An 18,391-nucleotide genomic window follows, 5' to 3' on the forward strand; every position below is an offset into this window, starting at 1 on the left:
AAACTTATCAAAACAATGGCTGAAGGAGAATTAGGTGACAATAGATTTGGACTTTCAAATAGCCTTTGACAAAGTTTCTCCCAAGAAGTGCCAAAAAAAAAAAAAAAAAAGTACTTAGACACAAAATGAAGTGTAGGAATAAATGGTCTGTTTTCATTAGAGTGACCAGATGTCCCATTTTTAAAGGGACAGTCCCGTTTTTGGGGACTTTTTCTTATATAGGCACCTATTACCCCCCACCCCTGTCCCGTTTTTTCACAGTTGCTATCTAGTAACCCTAATTTTCATCATTGTAAAAATGGCATGTCACAAGGTGCTATACTATTTTGTTTAATATACTTAATGATCTGGAAAAGGGGTTGAGCGGCGACAGGGCCGGCTCCAGCATTTCTGCCGCCCCAAGCAAAAAAAAAAAAAGCCGCGATCGCGATTGGCGGCGGCAATTAGAAAAAAGAAAAAAAAAAAGCCGCGATCGGCAGCGGCAGTTCAGCGGCAGGTCCTTCACTCCTAGAGGGAGTGAGGGACCTGCCGCCCCCGAATTGCCGCAGGTGCCGCCCCTCTCCCTTGGCCGCCCCAAGCACCTGCTTGTTAAGCTGGTGCCTGGAGCCGGCCCTGAGCGGCGAGGTGGCAAATTTTCTCTATGACAAAAAATTACTTAGCATAGACAAGAGTGGAGAAGACAAGGAGGAATTTCAGCAGGACCTAACTATATTAGGTGAATAATGGCAGATGAAACTCAATGTTGATAAAGGTAAATTAAATTATATTAGAAGTAGTCATTTAGGCTACTTATATAACCTAGTGGGTATTAATTTAATGTATAACATCATTTGAAAAAAGACCTGGACATCAGACATCTCAAGGAAGATCTATGCTCAAAGTGCAGCAACAACAACAAAGCCACAAAACAATAATGTGTACACAAACAATGGGGCTGAGAAATAATGTGGAAATGTTACAATGCCCTTACATAAAATAAATCAATGGTACAGCCTCACCTGGAAAACAGTATTCAGTTATAATAGAAAGACAGGACTCAGACATGTGAAACAAGAAGAATTAGAGGCATGGAAAAGCCTTAATATAAAGAGAGTTTGAAAGTATTGGGACTGTTTACCTTAGAGAGATTAACAGGGAATACGATAGAAGTACACAACTTTTGATTTAGTATAGCAAAGGTAGAACAGGACCTTCCATTCACCCTCTTTAAAATAAATTGAAAGGTGACAAATAAAAAGGAATCCGAAGAAGTGAGGTTTTTACCCACGAAAGCTTATGCCCAAATAAATCTGTTAGTCTTTAAGGTGCCACCAGACTCCTTGTTGTTTTTGTAGATACAGACGAACACGGCTACCCCCTGATAAATAAAAAGGAAATACATCTTTGCACAATGCATAATTGGACTGTGGAATTCAATGCTACAAGGTACTGAGAATACAAAGTTAGCGGGATTTTAAAAAGGAATGTATATTTACACAAGTGTTACAATATGGCTGGAATAAATGCCTTAGGCCTGGTCTACCCTACACAGTTAGGTCTACACAAGGCAGTTTACATTAACCTAGCTGTGGATGCATCTACACTGATGTCAAGGGACATCTACCTAGAACACATCACTGGACATCAGCAATATCAGGACAGATGCACTTCTCATCGGCACTCCAGCTCGTTCGGGAAAGTCACTGAAATGCTTCCCTGATGGATTGTATTTTCTAACAGACAACCAATCCTAAATTCTCAATTACTGAGGGATAATCTTCATTCATTGATATATTTGCTTTCCACAACCAATTCTCTGTATAACTTTTTATGATGAGCTATCATCAGCAGTGTTCTCCCACTGGTTTTTGAATGTTATGATTCCTGATGTCAGATTTGTGTCCATTTATTCTTTTGAGTAGAGACTGTCCGGTTTGGCCAATGTATATGGCAGAGGGGCATTGCTGGCACATGATGGCATATATCTGGCGTGGCAGATGTGATTAGGTCCTATGATGGTGGGAGAACACTTCAACCTCTCTAACCACTCAGTGACAGACTTGAAGGTGGCAATTTTGCAACAAAAAAACTTCAAAAACAGACTCCAAAGAGAGACTGCTGAACTTGAATTAATATGCAAATTAGATACAATTAACTTAGGTTTGAACAGAAACTGGGAATGGTTGGGTCATTACACTAATTGAATCTATTTACCCATATTAAAATATCCTCACACCTTCTATGGGTCATCTCGTTTATCACTTCAAAGGTTTTTTTCTCTCTCCTGCTGATGATAGCTCATCTCAATTGATTGGCCTCTTACAGTTGGTATGGCTACTTCCACCCTTTCATGTTCTCTATATGTATAAATATCTTTTTTCTGTGTGTTCCATTCTATGCATCTGATGAAGTGGGCTGGAGCCCACGAAAGCTTATGCTCAAATAAATTTGTTAGTCTCTAAGGTGTCACAAGTACTCCTGTTCTTTTTGCGGATACAGACTAACACGGCTGCTACTCTGAAACCTATCCATGTGTAATTTATTTTCTTTTCAAAAATAGTTTCAGCACCTTCTGAATAGTCTGCTGTACTCAGATTACACTTATAAAAAACCTTGGCAGAGGCAGATTTTTTCAATTCGTTCTCAGATTTCTGTCCACTGTGGGTTTCAAACTTCAAAGTTGCAAACTCAGAGAGGTGTTAAGGGCTCACTAATCTCAATGAAATGTTCTCATCTGAAAGAGAATACCCCATGGAGATGAATACAGACTGAAACAATAGCTCTGAGATGTATGAACTGATCCATTCATTTCAGTGGGTGTTGCCTTTCCCCTTTCCCCAGTGCTGGAAAATTTCTGATATGTGTCAAGCATAATACTCATTCTCAGCTCCTCACTCCAGTCTCAGCAGTATAATCTTAGTACATGTTCTGAGCATGCCTGTTCTAAATGCCACACCCAGAGGGGCAGGGCTTCCCCAGATCCCAGCTCATAGGGGAGGTAAGAAGTGCAGTTCAGGACCTTCCCCCCCGCCCCCCCCACCGCCACTGAGTAAGGCAAACCCTCCCAGAACCTAGCTAGGGATGATAGGTGTCTGGCTGGCAGCTCCAGTCATCACTGCTCACTGGGCCATTAAAAGTCCGGTTGGCCACAGTGGGACAGGCAGGCTCGTGCCTGGCTCTGCGCGGCTCCTGGGAAAAGGCAACATGTCCCTCTGCCGCACCCAAAATCCCTCCCAGAGCCCACAGCCTGTCCCGCACCCCTACCCTCTGCCCCAGCCCCATGTCCCCCCCTCCCCACTCTGAACCCCTCGGCCCCAGCCCAAGGTCCCCTCCAGCACCCCAAACCCCTTGTCCCTGGCCCTACCCCAGAGCCCACACACCCAACCAGAGACCTCACCCCCCCACATCCTAACCCCCTGCCCAAGCCTGGAGCCCCCACCCACACCCTGAATCCCTCATTGCTGGCCCCACCTCATTTCTGGCCCGCATCCTCATCCCAGAGCCTGTATCCCCTCCCACACACCAACCCCCTACCTCAACCCAGAGCCCCCTCCCACACTCTGAACCCCTCGGCCCCACCCTCCAGCCCTGAACCCCCTCCTGCACACTGAACTCCTCATCTCTGGCCCCACCTCAGAGCCCGCACCCACAGCCAGAGCCTTCACACACCCCCATACCCCAACCCCCTTCCCCAGCCCAGTGAAAATGAGTGAGTGAGTGAGCGAGGGTGCAGGAGAGTGCACAACGGAGGGAGGGGGCATAGAGTGAGCGGGGGAGGGCCTTTAGGGCAGGGGCATGGGTGTTTGGTTTTCTGCGATTAGAAACTTGGCAACCCTACATGAAGGGGAGAGGGGATAAGACCCCCATAGATTGCCAGGTTCCCCAGATCCTGGCACACATACAGGAAGGAAGGGAGTAGGGCTCAGATACCCCTGAGGGATGCGGGAACCCCAGATTCTAGCTCATATGGGGGGGTAGGAAGATGGGCTCAGTCCCCCCAGAAAGGCAAGCCCCCTCCAAAACCTGGCTCCCATAAGGAGGCAGAGAAAGGTATTCAAACACCCCAGAGGAGCAGGAAATCCCAGATCCTGGCACACACACAGCAGTGCAGGGAGTAGGGCTCAGACATCCCCAGCAGGCAGAGACTGCCTGATCTCAGCACACATTGGGAGTAGGCTACCATCCATCCCCATTTACCCAGCCCCGAATCTCTCGCCCCTATTCCTCCCACTTCCTCCCATAAACTGCCCCCTCCTGCCAGCAAACATACCCATATCTTTTTGTTTAAAAAAACAAAACCCAACTATACCCCAAAATAAATAATAAATAATAATAATAAGAAGAAGAAGAATAAAAGCCCTGACAGATTTTAGCAATATGCCATGCAACCTTTTCCAAATTTCTGCCTAAGGTGGGACTTGAACAACACTGACTGGCTGAATCAGGATCAAAGAACTACTGCTTATTCCCGTAAGTTATGCAGCTCATGTGAAAATTTAACAATTCTGTTAACTTCTCTGTCTGCCTGTGCTCAGTGTAATTTTATAAGCATGTCAGTTAGCAAAAGTGGCTTGTGACCGGATAAACTAGAGAAGCAAAATCTTTTTCAAATAAGTTTTAATTTGATTTTCTCCAAAGGGCTGGCTGGTGCAATGAATTCTGTTGGTTAACCTTTGAGTGTTGGTCACGTTGATCTGAACCCTAGTTTGATCTCTATCTGTGATTAAATAAATGTTGCCAGATTCTCTCAGCCTTAAGAAATATTGTCCCCCACTGCCTCAGGGGGCTGTATCTCAGGAAACTGTTTGTCAAACAGCCCAAAATTTGGAGCACTAACAGTACCCAGCACACTGATGAGGCACACCAAATTTCAAGTCAATCCAAGCAAACATGTAGACTTTAAAAAACAAAGTCTAGGTTTAAATAAAAACCTGGTCTTAACTCACTCTGCTATAATAATTACTTTCATGGGGAGAAAAAATTGGGAACTAAAGGGCTCTTTATTCTAGCAAAACAAGAACTTATGGCTGGAAGCTGAAGCCAGACAAACAAACTGGAAATAAGACAAGTTTTCAACAAGGAGAGTGATTAACCATTGGAACAAATTACCAAGAGAAGTGGTGAATTCTCCATCTCTTGATGTCTTTGAATCAAGACTGGATGCCTTTCTAGAAGATATGCTTTAAACAAAAAGGTATTGGGCTCAATCCAGGGATAACTGGGGCAAATTCAAGACTAGATCACAAGACTAATGGTCCCTTCTAGCTTTAAAAATCTATGAGAGCAAGTAGGTGTCAGAATGCAAATTCAGTTCTTTATTAGAGTAGTCAGAGAGTGAGGGGAGGGGAAACTGTACCCAAAGCAACATCAATCATTCATTAAGGGAACACGTATTAAAAATCAATACTTTGTTTATGAACAGATAAGTCTGCATCAGGACCAAATCCATCCAACCAAAACCTGAAAAGCATTGAAATAAGTTAAGGGGACAGACTTGTGTGTTCCTTCCACCTTCACGTTGTCTATCATGCACTCTACTGCTCCATAAGGTTTTAACTTCCATCTCCAACAGATATCAAAAAGCAACACATACTACAACTTCAAATTTACACACTAGTGCAAAACCTAAACAGTGATATCATAAGCTTTATATATAAATTATATTAACAGATAAGCACATCTGGACTGTCACATTTGGAAAGTTATTCTGCCATAAGATTGCTGAGATAATTGTTTAGGTTTTGTGCTAGAGTGTAAGCTTCATGAAGTTGCCATATGTATTGCTTTTGGTATCTGGAAATGGTATTTGGTATTTGGAAATGGAGGTGAAAGTGTATTATAGGCCATATGAAGGGGTTTACTAATTTACTGTTCATTTATACAGCTTTAGTGTACCTTAATGCAGCATTTCTCAAACTGGGGTCCTTACTCCAGGGAGTCCATGGGCCCCACTGATCAACTCAACTCCTCCCCCTCCCATCCTGTGCCTCCTGCACGCCAGGGAACAGCACACCAGGGAACAGCTCTTCAGCAGCACCCAGGAGGCGCTGGGAGGGAGGCGGAGGAGCCGGGATGGGGCTTGCTCAGGGGAGGGGGCAGAAAGAGGTGGGGAAGAGGAGGGGAAGAGGTGGAGCAGGGGCGGGAAGAGGCAGGGTGGGGCCTTGGGGATCCGCAAACAAATTTAACATCAAAATGGGGCTCCTCAGGTTGCTAAAGTTTGAGAACTGCTGCCTTAATGGATATCTCTCCCCAGTCAGGGGGAAAGGAAGCTGCACCTACCTGGGAATGAGAAGGAGAAATTATGCTGTTAAAGCTGCTCCTGACTATGCTGACCCACCTGACCAGTTCAAGAGACTTTGACATGCCTCAGTAGATTCTTTGTCTATAAAATTATATCGGTTTCAAAATTACTAGAAGGATGTATAATTAGAGCAACCCTCTGTGTTTAGAAATGATGCACGACCTGGCAGGTGGAAGGAATCTCCATGAAACACTCCATAGCCTCTGATGGACTTCTAGAAACTGGATACAGCCAGGAGAGGCTACAGCAACATGGTACAAGTCTGTATTAAATCAGCAGATCTGCCTATCATATGGCTTCTTGTTCTGAGTCCCCCATTCCTGCCAGTATGACACATACCTCTCAACCTTAAAACATGTCAATGGGAGACTCCTGCAAGTATGACAGCTGCCCTCTTGGCTGACAGTGGAATTGACCCAATTAGCACAAGATGCTTTTTATTTCTGAGGTAAAAAAAAGTCAGGCTCAAGCTCAGAGCTGCTACAGACTCACATCCTCTGTACATTGGCCACAGAGAAGGATGTACAACATACACACTGGCCAATAGTGTTCACAAGCAAAATGTAAAATACATGTATTTTGGTAATTCACAACATAATTTACAGATTAAAGCAAATTTGGACTTAAAAAAAATATGAAGAGGGGCTTCTTACTGTGTGAATCACACCATGCCATCCTCCCACACAGATAAGCAGTTATGTTTGAACCCCTTGACCTTCAGATTGCTAGCTTGGACCCTTGTTACTTGGGCAACTGAGTAATTGCTAGTCCCTTTCTAGACTAGCCACTGGAGAGGACTGGACCAATATTTTCCCAGAGGGTTATACAACTATTTAGTAATCAGCAGTGAAATATTGGTGATCACAAATTCTGGGTTCTATCCCTCGCTCTGGGAAAGGAGTGTGGTTCATAGTGGTTAGAAATAGGATAACTAACTGGTGAAGACACTCTGAAAGACAGCATGGTACAGTGAATAAGTCTGGGTTTTGTCATGTTAGAGATATGAATTCTGGGTTGCAGTGACCAGTGACCTTGCGTAAGAGCTGTAACTTATTTTTAACAAGGGGAGTGGGATGTTCAGCAGCAATTACCTGATGGTATCCTAGGTTGGAGTTCATGGCCTGAGGCCTGGTCTTCACTAGAAAATTAGGTCTCTTGAACTACATAAGTCAGGGGGGGTGTAAAATCCACACTCCTGAGTGGCACTGTTAAGCCGATTTAAGTCCCCACGTAGATAGCACTAGGTCGACGAAAGAATTCTTCCTTTGACTTAGCTACTGCCTCCTCAGGAGATGGATTACTTACACTGATGGGAGAACCCCTCATATCTGCATAGGTAATGTCTACACTGAAGCGCTGTAGTGGCGCAGCTGTAGCGTTTAATTATAGACATACCTTTAGGTGATGTCTACACTAGCGAGCTTACAGCAGCAGAGCTGTACCAATGCAGCTGCACCACTGTGCACACTGCCACTTATGCCGGTGAAATTTATGTCGCTCAGGGGAGTGTTGCTGACATAAGTGGCAGTGTAGACATGGCCTTAGTCAATATTAAGGGTAGTAAATTGCATGGGAATTTAAACAGACCTTAGAAGTGAGATTTGAATTCCTGGTCTCCTCTTTCCCAGCTCAGGACATTTTCTCCTAGGCTCAGAGGTATTTGGCAAGAGTTTTTGTCCCTCCTTGCTCACACCATAGCAGAATTGTCATCAATGTCAGTGGGTTCAGCCTCCCACACAAATTTGCAATTATAGCTAAAATAGTATAACATGATCTATAAACAAATACTACCAATGTATAACTGATATTTGAGCAATCAGCACAAGAAACAATAACGTGGACATACAACAGATTGCAGAGAATTTTTGCATTTGTTGCAAAAGGGTGACAAAGAAGGGTTAGCCAATCTAATGCAATTGCCAAAAGGGATGAATATTATTCTCTGTCAATTCATTTTTCATCAATCCACCATGAAAAAGTCAAATGATACTCAAAATTTATATTCCATGTGTTATTTTTTACTATTTCAGTGACATTTTTGCAAAATAAAGGTTTAAATCTCCTGTTAAGGTTACATCATAGATTTCAGTTTAACTACGCTTTAGATAAACTACCACTGCACCATAATAGAAAACATTAGTAATAACAAAGTTAAACAAAACCAAAATTCTAGTATATAAGCCTTATGTAGATAAGTGTAAAACATTCACTGGATGTGCTAGAGAATACTCACAGAAGACACTTATTAAAATTCTGCCACAAAATTGATGGAAAAACTAAAATGATTTCTCTGCCTCTGACAGCTAAGTCCTGTCTACAGGAAACTACATCATCTGTTCCAGAGAATACTTCCTAATAATTTTGATGGATACATTTCTGCCTTAAGTATAAACAAAATTTCTTCAAATAGTTAACATTAAAAAGAAAAATCAGACTAAAAAGCACCAGGAAAACAAACAAACAAAAAATACCATGGAAAAGGAGTCTTGAATCACCACCTTCCATTCCATGAACTGTCAGAGTATTCTGCTCCTGATTTAACCATAGTTAGAAAATACTGACACTATTACTCTATTATTGCTGTATAATATTTAATATAATACTTTTTGTATTGTTCATGTAATCCAATGTACTGAACAAAACAACGTGTTTTAAAAAGGTATCCAAGAGGCTTCTGGTAAAAAAAAAAAATGTGTGCTTTAATCTTTCATTGGATGAAATGGCCCTGAAATTAATACAATCTGTCTGGCAGACAGTTAAAAACAAAAGCAAAAAGCCCTTCAGAATATTGACTACAGACCACGCGTTAATAACAAAAACTATAGGAATAAATTACTCTTTGCTAGGATCATTCCACAATAGACTAAAGTTGAAATTATCCATCGAAACTCCCTATTTTATAATAAATCAACTTGTTCACTTTTCATATCTCTGATTCTCTGAGTGGAACCACCAATGCCAAGAAGATGGCAGAAATTAAATCCCTTTTCTGCTTGCAACACTTGAAGCTGAGAAGAGTTAGATGTTTTGACAATTTGATTACCACAGTCTTTCCCCCTTCTCCCCAATTTTCCTCTCTTTTCTTTTTAAGAAGATTTTGACAATAAATATATTCTTTTTCACATAATATTCTTTAGCAGAATTGGCCACGTGTAAAATAAGTTTTCATTACATTTACATGTAAAAATTTTATTTTCATATATAAAAATAAATTAAGAAACATTATCCATTAAGGCAATTTTAATATTTTCAGTGTTCAATCTATGGAGGTTGATTGATACCAGAATGACCACTTCACTATTAGTGAAACCTGGCGCAAAATGATCCTGGAGTATATAAGTTCAGTTAGATAGTATACAATGCTTTTCATATCCAAGTGCTTCTTCAATCAATGAATAGCAGAACCTTTTAAATATAGCCTGGAATAAAGACAGTCAAACTTGTGAAGAAGAATGTACCCAACAAAGAACAGAAAGTAATTCCAGAGGGTACAGTTAAAACTGTATCTGGTTCCTGAGATTCAGGGATTATATTAGAGGTATAATAATGATACCTGTTGGAATCATTTGTAAGCATTGTAAAAATGAGTTCAGACCATCTAAATTCTTAAATCACTTTATAATCTTCCTAGAGAACCTTCAAGTAAATGTAGTTGAAAATTATGGAATTGATTTGTCAGACATTCCTTTATCCCTCCCCCCTTATGCCCTCATACTATGATGCACATAAAAGTTTATAACCAATTAGTATGGGGTGGGTTCTCATTCTTTTCATCATATAGACCAGAGGTGGCCAACCTGAGCCTGAGAAGGAGCCAGAATTTACCGATGTACATTGCCAAAGAGCCACAGTAATACGTCAGCAGCTCCCCATCAGCTCCCCTCACCCAGCGCCTCCCACCCACCAGCAGCCCTGCCAATCATCGCCTCCCCCTCCCTCCCCGCACCTCCCGATCAGCTGTTTCGTGGCGTGCAGGAGGCTCAGGAGGGGGAGGAGGGAGGAGTGAGAGCACGGCAGGCTCAGAGGAGGGGGGTGGAGTGGGGTCAGGACCTGTGGCAGAACCAGGGAGTGAGCACCCCCTAGCACATTGGAAAGTTGGCGCCTGTAGCTCCAGTCCCGGAGTCGGTGCCTATACAAGGAACTGCATATTAACCTCTGAAGAGCCGCATGTGGCTCCAGAGCCACAGGTTGGCCACCCCTGATATGGACCATGTTAATCCAGACCGCCTTGAGCACCATCTGTCTTCTCATCTGTGATCATCTAACATTCCTGCAGTAACTACAGCAATTTCTTATATGTAGGGCCCTACAAAATTCACGGTCCATTTTGGTCAATTTCACCATCGTAGGATTTTAAAATTTGTAAATGTCATGATTTCATCTATTTAAATCTGAAGTTTCACAGAGTTGTAATTATAGGGGTCCTGACCCAAAAAGGAGTTGGGGGGCATGTTGCAAGGTTATTGTAGGGGGGTTGTGGTACTGCTACCTTTACTTCTGCACTGTTGCTGGCGGCAGCACTGCCTTCAGAGCTGGAAAGCTGGAGAGCAGCGGCTGCAAGCCAGGAGCCCAGCTCTGAAGGCAGAGCCGCCGCCACCAGCAGCGCAGAAGTAAGGATGGTATGGTATGGTATTGCCATCCTTTACTTCTGCGCTGACTCGAGAGCTGGGTGGACAGAGAGCTGTGGCTGTTGGCCGGGTGCTCAACTCTGAAGGCAGCGCCCGCCAGCAGCAGCACAGAAGTAAAGGTGGTAATACTGCGACCCCTCTAAAATAACCTTGTGACACACACACACATACACACGCGCAACTCCTTTTTGGGTCAGGGCCCCCAATTTGAGAAACGCTGGTCTCCCTGTATAGTATAGGGTAAAAGCACACAAAAGAGGAGATTTCATAGGGGGAGACCAGATTTCACAGTCCATGACGCGTTTTTCATGGCCATGGATTTGGTAGGGCCCTATTTATAGGGAAAGATAACACAAGAAAAGTATTTAATGTATTTATAACTGTCTTTAAAGCAGCTTAGCAACTGGAAACAAGGGGAAGAGCCAGAACTGCGTGACCCATCAGTGATGCAAAGACCACAGTTTGAAAATTTCTGCTCTAATATGTTCCAGTCGGAGGGAAAAAAATGGTTACTCACCTCTCGTAAACATTGTTCTTCGAGTTGTGTTGCTCATATCCATTCCAATTAGGTGTGCACGTGCTGCGTGCACAGTCATCAGAAAGTTTTTCCCCTAGCAGCACCCGTCAGGTTGGCGGTGGAGCCCCCTGGAGTGGCGCCTTCATGGCGTTCAATATATGACTTTACCGACCTAGCGCCTCCTCAGTTCCTTTTTGCCGGTTACTCCAACAGAGGGGAAGGCGGGCCGGTTTGGAATGGATATGAGCAACACATCTCAAAGAACAAAGTTATGAGAGGTGAATAACCGTTGTTTCCTCTTCAAGTGATCGCTCATATCAATTCCAATTAGGTGACTCCCAAGCCTTACCTAGGCAGTGGGGTCGGAATTAAGGAAACGCTGATTGTAGCACCGTTCTGCCGAAAGCTGCGTCATCTCTGGTGTGCCGGACAACAGCGTAGTGAGAGGTGAAGGTATGCACAGAGGACCAAGTTGCTACCCTGCAGATTTCTTGAATCAGGACCTGGGCCAAGAGCACTGCTGATGAGGTCTGGGCCCTTGTGTGTGCTGTAAGAGCAGGGGCCGGTACTTTGGCCAGCTCATAGCATGTGTGGATGCATGATGTTATCCAGGAGGATATTCTTTGAGATGAGACCAAGAGCACTTTTATCCAGTCTACCACCGCTATAAACAACTGGTTCAATTTTCTGAATGGCTTAGTGCGCTCAATTTAGAAAGCTAGTGCTCGCTGAACATCGAGGGAATGCAGCCTTTGCTCTCGGTTACTTGCATGAGGCTTAGGGTGAAAGACAGGCAGGAAAATGTCCTGGCTGGTGTGGAAGTACGACACCACTTTGGGGAGAAAGGCCGGGTGTGGCCTGAGTTGCACCTTGTCCTTCTGGAAAACCATGTAAGGCGGGCCAGAGGTGAAGGCCTTTAGCTGAGACACCCTCCTCGCAGAAGTAATGGCAACCAGGAAAGCTACCTTCCATGACAGATACAGGAGGGAGCAGATTACCAGTGGTTCAAATGGGGCCCCATGAACCTGGAGAGGACCAGGTTAAGGGCCCATGCAAGGACAGGCTGCCTGATCTGGGATGTAGGTGGTCCAGACCTTTGAGGAAGCGACCAACCATAAGGTTGGCAAAGACAGATCGACCAGACTCTCCTGGGTGGAAGGCCGACATAAAAGTGAGGTGTACCTTTATGGAGGATGTCATCAGGCCTTGCTGTTTCAGGTGTAGGAGGTACTCCAAGATGAGAGGTACAGGCGCCTGGAGGGGGGGTGTCACACTGGTCACACCAGCAAGAGAATCTCTTCTACTTTGCCAGATACATGGCTCTAGTGGAGTGCTTCCTGCTGCCGAGGAGGACCGCCCTTACTTGTTCTGAGCACAGAAGTTCCATGGGGCTCAGCCATGATGCTTCCAAGCCGTATTCTGAACTCCTGGTAGAAAGGATGCTTCCAGGTGAATGGAGTGGGCTATGCAGAACTCCCACAGCCGGAGGGCCTCCTGGCATAGGGGGGAGGAACGGTCTCCACCCTGCTTGTTGATGTAAAACATGGCAGTGGTGTTGTCCGTTAGAACTGCTACGCACTGGTCTTGTAGTTGGGCCTGAAAGGCGTGGCAGGCTAGGCGCTCCGTCCTCAGCTGCTTGATGTTGATATGTAGGGAGAGCTCGTCCTGCGACCACAGGCCCTGTGTCTGGAGGTCTCCCAGATGCACACCCCATCCCAGAGACAATGCGTCCGTAACCAGGGACAAGGAAGGTTGAGGGTTGTGGAAGGTGACTCCTTCACACACTGCTTGAGGGTTGAGCCACCAGTTGAGGGATGTGAGGATCTGCCCTGGCACTGTGACCACTGAATTCAAGCTGTTGCGCCCCAGGCAGTAGGCCGAGGTGAGCCATGCCTGCAAAGGTCTGAGCTGCAGCCTGGCATGCCGGGTCACGTAATTGCAAGCCGCCATGTGGCCGAGGAGACTCAGGCACCCCCTTGCTGTTGTGGTTCGGAATTGCTGGATGCTTTGAACTATGTCTGTGATGGCTCGGAATTGGGTCTCTGGCAGAAGAGCTCGTGCCTGAACTGAGTCTAACACTGCCCCAATGAATTTTATTCTCTGGGTCAGTTCCAAGGTCAACTTCCCCAAGTTGAGGAGGACACCCAGTCGCTCGAACATATACCTGACCAAATGGATTTGGGACTGCACCTGCCCCCTGGTGCGGCCCCTGAGCAGCCAATCATCGAGGTAGGGGTATACTTGCACCTGCTGTCGACAGAGGAAAGCAGCCACGACCAACCTGCACTTGGTGAATAGTCGGGGGGGCTGTTGAGAGGCCGATTGGTAGGACAGTGAATTGGCAATGCTTGTGGTTGACCACAAAGCGTAGGAAGCACCGGTGTGTGGGACGAATCGCTATATGGAAGTATGCCTCCTTCATGTCGAGTGCGGCATACCAGTCTCCCAGATCCAGGGAGACCATGCTCAACTTCAACTTTACCATGAATTTGTTGAGTCCGCACAGATCTAGAATGGGTCTGAGACCCCCCCCCCCCTTGACCTGGGGAATTAGGAAGTATTGGGAGTAGAATCCCTTGCCCCTTAGCTCCTGAGGAACCTCCTCCACTGCTCCCATGGCGAGGAGTGCCTGCACCTCCTGGATAAGGAGTTGCTCGTGAGAGGGGTCGCTGAAGAGGGACGGTGAAGGGGGGTGGGAGGGAGGGTAGGAGCAGAACTGGAGAGAATATCCCACTTCCACCGTGCAGTGGTCCAAAGTTATTTGTGACCAAGCACAGTAGAAGTGGGACAGACGATTCAAAAAAGATGGGGAAGGATCTGGAATCAAGGCTGGTGCACCGTCCTTGGGCGCCCCTTCAAAAGGCCTGCTCGGAACCCACCGATAGTTTAGTCGGGCCTTGGCCCTGCCAGGAAGGGGGGTTGGAAGGCTTCCTTCTGCCATTCCTGCCCCTTCTTCTGTAAAAGTCCTGCCTCAGCTGAGGAGGACAGGAGCGCTGCTACTGCTGTTGGGGCTTGAAATGTTTGCGTGGGGTTGCATAGTAGCCCTTGAGTCTTTTAGGTTATGCAGCCAAGAGTCAGTCTGCTCCGTGAACAGGCCCGCCCCATCAAAAGGTAAGTCCTGCATCATCTGCTGAACCTCGTGAGGAAGGCCGGAGGCCTGCAACCATGAGCTACGCCTCATGAAGATGCTGAAGGACAAGGTGCGCACTGCCAAGTCTGCAGCATCCAGTGAGATCTGTAAAGAGGTCCGTGCCACCGCCTTGCCTTCCTCCACTATAGCTCCAAACTCATCCCTGGACTCCGTTGGCACCAGCTCCTTGAATTTGAGCATCGAGTTCCATGAGTTAAAATTATACCGGCTCAGAATTACCTGCTGATTGGCATTCCTGAGTTGTAGCCCCCCCGTCGAGTACACCTTACGCCCAAATAAGTCCAAGCACTTGGTGTCCTTGGACTTAGGTGGTGGGGCTTGTTGCCCCTGCCTCTCCTTCTTGTTCACTGCCGCAACCACCAATGAACATGGCTGCGGTGGCATGAAGAGGTATTCGTACCCCTTCAATGGAATGAAGTACTTCCTCTCAACACCCTGCAAGATGGTCTTGGCATTGGCCTGTATGGTCTTGATGAGGGGCAGAGCCACTCTTGAAGGACCTTCTGGAACCAAAATGTCAACCAGCGGGTCCTCCGACTCCACCACCTCCTTGGCCTGCAGAGCCATGTTGCGCGCCACCCTGCAAAGGAGGTCCTGGTGGGCGCGGCTGTCTATGGGGGGCAGTCCAGAGATAGAAGTGCCCGCAACAGCCTTGTCTGGGGAGGAGGACAAGGAGACTACAGGGGGAACAGGGTCCTCCTGTCCCTCCTGCTTGTCAGGAAACTCCTGTCTCATTGGCTGGACCAGGTAGACCAGGGTCCTGCTCAGAAACTGGAGTTGGAGTTGGTTCCGTGGGAAGGCAGGGGCACAGCACCTCCTCAGCACCCCTAGGGGTGGGGCGACTGGCGGAAGCCTCCAGCACCAGCAGTTCATGGTGGTATGCCCACAGGGTCCAAAATGGCCACTGTGCTGGTCCCTGCCACTGCACAGGCTACAGCCCTGCCTCCATCTCAGAGCATCCACGGCCTGACTGGTGTCAGCCCCACTCTGAGTATCTAGGTCCCGCCTCTGCATCTGAAGACCGGGATCGGAACTGCAAAGGCCAGGGCAGTGCTGAGCCGAGCTGATCCTGGGAGAGGCGCCGCATTGGGGAGCAGCGCCGTGATGCCAGAGAGCGGTGTCGTGAGAACTTGCCACGGGTCTTGCCATGCCGGCGGAGGCTGAGGTCTAAGTGCTGCCTCCATAAGGAGCTGCTTGAGTCAAAAGTCTCACTCCTTTTTGGTTCTGGGGCGAAAGCCCTTACAAATCCTGCACCAATCGGCTTGGTGAGCCTCCCCTAGACACTTTAGACTAGCATCGTGGGGGTCGCCCGTTAGCATGGGCTTGCTGCAGGACTTGCAGGGCTTGAACCCCTGGGATTTGGACATGTAAGCCCTCCCAAGGAAAAGCGGTTGGGACAGAGGGTAAACCCCCCAGCCCAACTGCTAACTACTAATACTAACTAAAAACTAAGTAATATGTATAGAAAACAACAAATAACGAAACTAGGGAAATGTGGTAGGACTTGCTAAGCAAGACGCCACAGTTCCAACAACCATCACTGGTGATAAGAAGGAATCAAGGAGGCACGATGGTTGGCAGGGTCATATATTGAACACCATGAAGGCGCCACTCCAGGGTGCTTCACAGGCGACCCAACGGGTGCTGCTAGGGGGAAAACGTTCTGACGACTGTGTATGTGGCACGCCTAACTGGAATTGATATGAGCAATCACCCAAAGAAGAACAATGTATTTTAATAGAATTTACAATTAAAGAAGGCTGATTTGTGGGAAAGGATTGCTAGTATATTGTTCAATTGCACTCAATCATTTTCAAGAGAAATCTTCAAGATGACTATTTAACCCCATTACAGAATTGATTAGTTTCATTAGACCCTCCTTTTTCCTTTACACAAATGTACCGTCTTGCTCTTCCCTCAAACTTGAATCACTACCATTCAGGCAGATGCAATTTTGATGGCAGCACCTAGTAGCCTAAATTACTGGCACCTTACTGCTTAGTGGCAGGAAACTGTCCAGCACAGCAGGAAATGATCTGTGTACAGTTCTTGCCAGCAGAGTGCATGACTGAACAGATATGTGGTCTAAGGGCAGTAGTGGTGTGGACCCCATCTTTACCAAAGATAACATGTACTATCTCCCCAATGTTTGCAGTCATGCAGACCACCTTCCCTCCTCTTGAGCCACTTTCCCTCCTCTTCATCTCTGTAGCAAGTTACAGCAATTGTTTATATGGATTTCTAATATTAGTAGCATTTATATATCTGTCTTCCAGTTGTCTTTGGGGGGCGGGAAGATAGCCACACTGGTTACTTTTGCTCTTCATTTTGTTTTCCCACTCTCTCCCCCTTCCTTCCTCCCCCCCCCTTTCCCCCCTTTTAGCACACTTCCCACAACCTCTTTTGCATAAGATAAGTCCCTGCCACTTGATTCTTTAATCTATGGGGTATTGTCGACCACTTTCTACTATTCTATTCTTTCTACTCTAGGGGTTCTCAAACTGGGGGTCAGGACCCCTCAGGGGGTCGTGAGCTGTCAACCTCCACCCCAAAGCCCGCTTTGCCTCCAGCATTTATAATGGTGTTAAATATATTTTAAAGGTGTTTTTAATTTGTATGGGGGGGTTGCACTCAGAGGCTTGCTATGTGAAAGGGGTCACCAGTACAAAAGTTTGAGAACCACTGCTCTACTCCACTGGACATCCTCCTGCCCACTGCCTCATTTCTTTTTCTCATTAGCAGCTCCAGTCCACCTCCAGTCCAGTCCCAGAGAGCACCTCCTTCCTTGTCTGCCTATCCAGCAGAAGCACATAGTAGACGCTACTCCTTTTTGTTTTCAGCTGCTCTAAGGCCACCTGGAGAAACAACTAGAAACAAAGAGAATCCAACCCTATATGCCAAGAGCCACTGCACTGGCCCATGCTCCGAGCCCGGAGATATCCCCCCACAACAATCCTCCTAGCGCAACAGGCCAATACCCTACGGCAGCTACCTGTTCACCTGGATCGTGCGCCAGACAGTTACGTTTAGTGGCCAGAAGAGCTTCCATGTACTCTGGAGGCTGAACGGCCCCTGCAAAGCGCTGCTTGGAGGAGAAGGAGGAGACTCCGGAGACTGAGCCCTTCTTACTGCCTCCAGGTAACTGAAAGGAAACACTGCCCACAAGCAGAGCCAGGATGGAGCTAGGAGCTGCCGCCGGCAGGGCCCTTTGTGTGCAGAGTCGGGCTCCTCCTGTGTCTTAATCCTAACTCAGGTGTGCGGCTCCCCCAACCCCCGCAGCGCCCCGCTCGCCCACCGGTGCCGGGGGGCTCAGCCCCGCTGACTCACCCGGCTCCCCGGAACTGCACTCCGCCAGCTGCTGGCTCGGGTCCTCCAGTGGCCGGCTGGGCTGCGGCTCCTGCCCCTCCACTGGCACTACCGTGAAACTGGTGGGCATTGTTTTCCGGCTGGGCAGCGCCGGGACTCCGCGCTCAGAGCTCGGGAGCGACGGGGCGTTGGCGGCGGCGCCTGGTATTCCCTCCCCCGGCAGGGAGCGCGGCGAAAGTCCCCGAGCTGCCGCCTCCCTCACGTGAGAGTCATTTCCTCACCCGGTGGGGGTGGCTGGCGCTCTCCACACGCTGGCTTTGATTTTTCACTAGGCTTTGCAAACAGTTCCGCCGGCTGCCATGTCTAGTAACTTCAGCGTCTGCACAGAGGGAGTCGGAGGAGCCCAGGGCCCGGCCGGGCACCCACCCGCACCTACTAAGTACCTACCTACTAAGTAGATACAGCCCCCGAGATCCAATTCGCAAGGGTCACCCCCACCGCCCCGTTCA

The 18,391-nt window shown here is 47.1% G+C and overlaps 1 protein-coding gene across 1 annotated transcript in view; it reads right to left on the minus strand.

The window, feature by feature from the left end:
* The window catches only part of SLC12A7 (solute carrier family 12 member 7), a 372,763-nt gene extending 354,751 nt beyond the window's left edge, over positions 1-18,012 (minus strand). Inside the window, exon 1 of the mRNA XM_065400169.1 lies at positions 17,904-18,012. Within this exon, the coding sequence (XP_065256241.1) occupies positions 17,904-18,012 (109 nt within the window). The remainder of the gene's footprint in view (positions 1-17,903) is intronic.
* Between the last annotated feature and the right edge of the window lie 379 nt (positions 18,013-18,391).

This window comes from Emys orbicularis, chromosome 2 (assembly GCF_028017835.1).
Source record: "Emys orbicularis isolate rEmyOrb1 chromosome 2, rEmyOrb1.hap1, whole genome shotgun sequence".
Taxonomy (NCBI): domain Eukaryota; kingdom Metazoa; phylum Chordata; order Testudines; family Emydidae; genus Emys; species Emys orbicularis.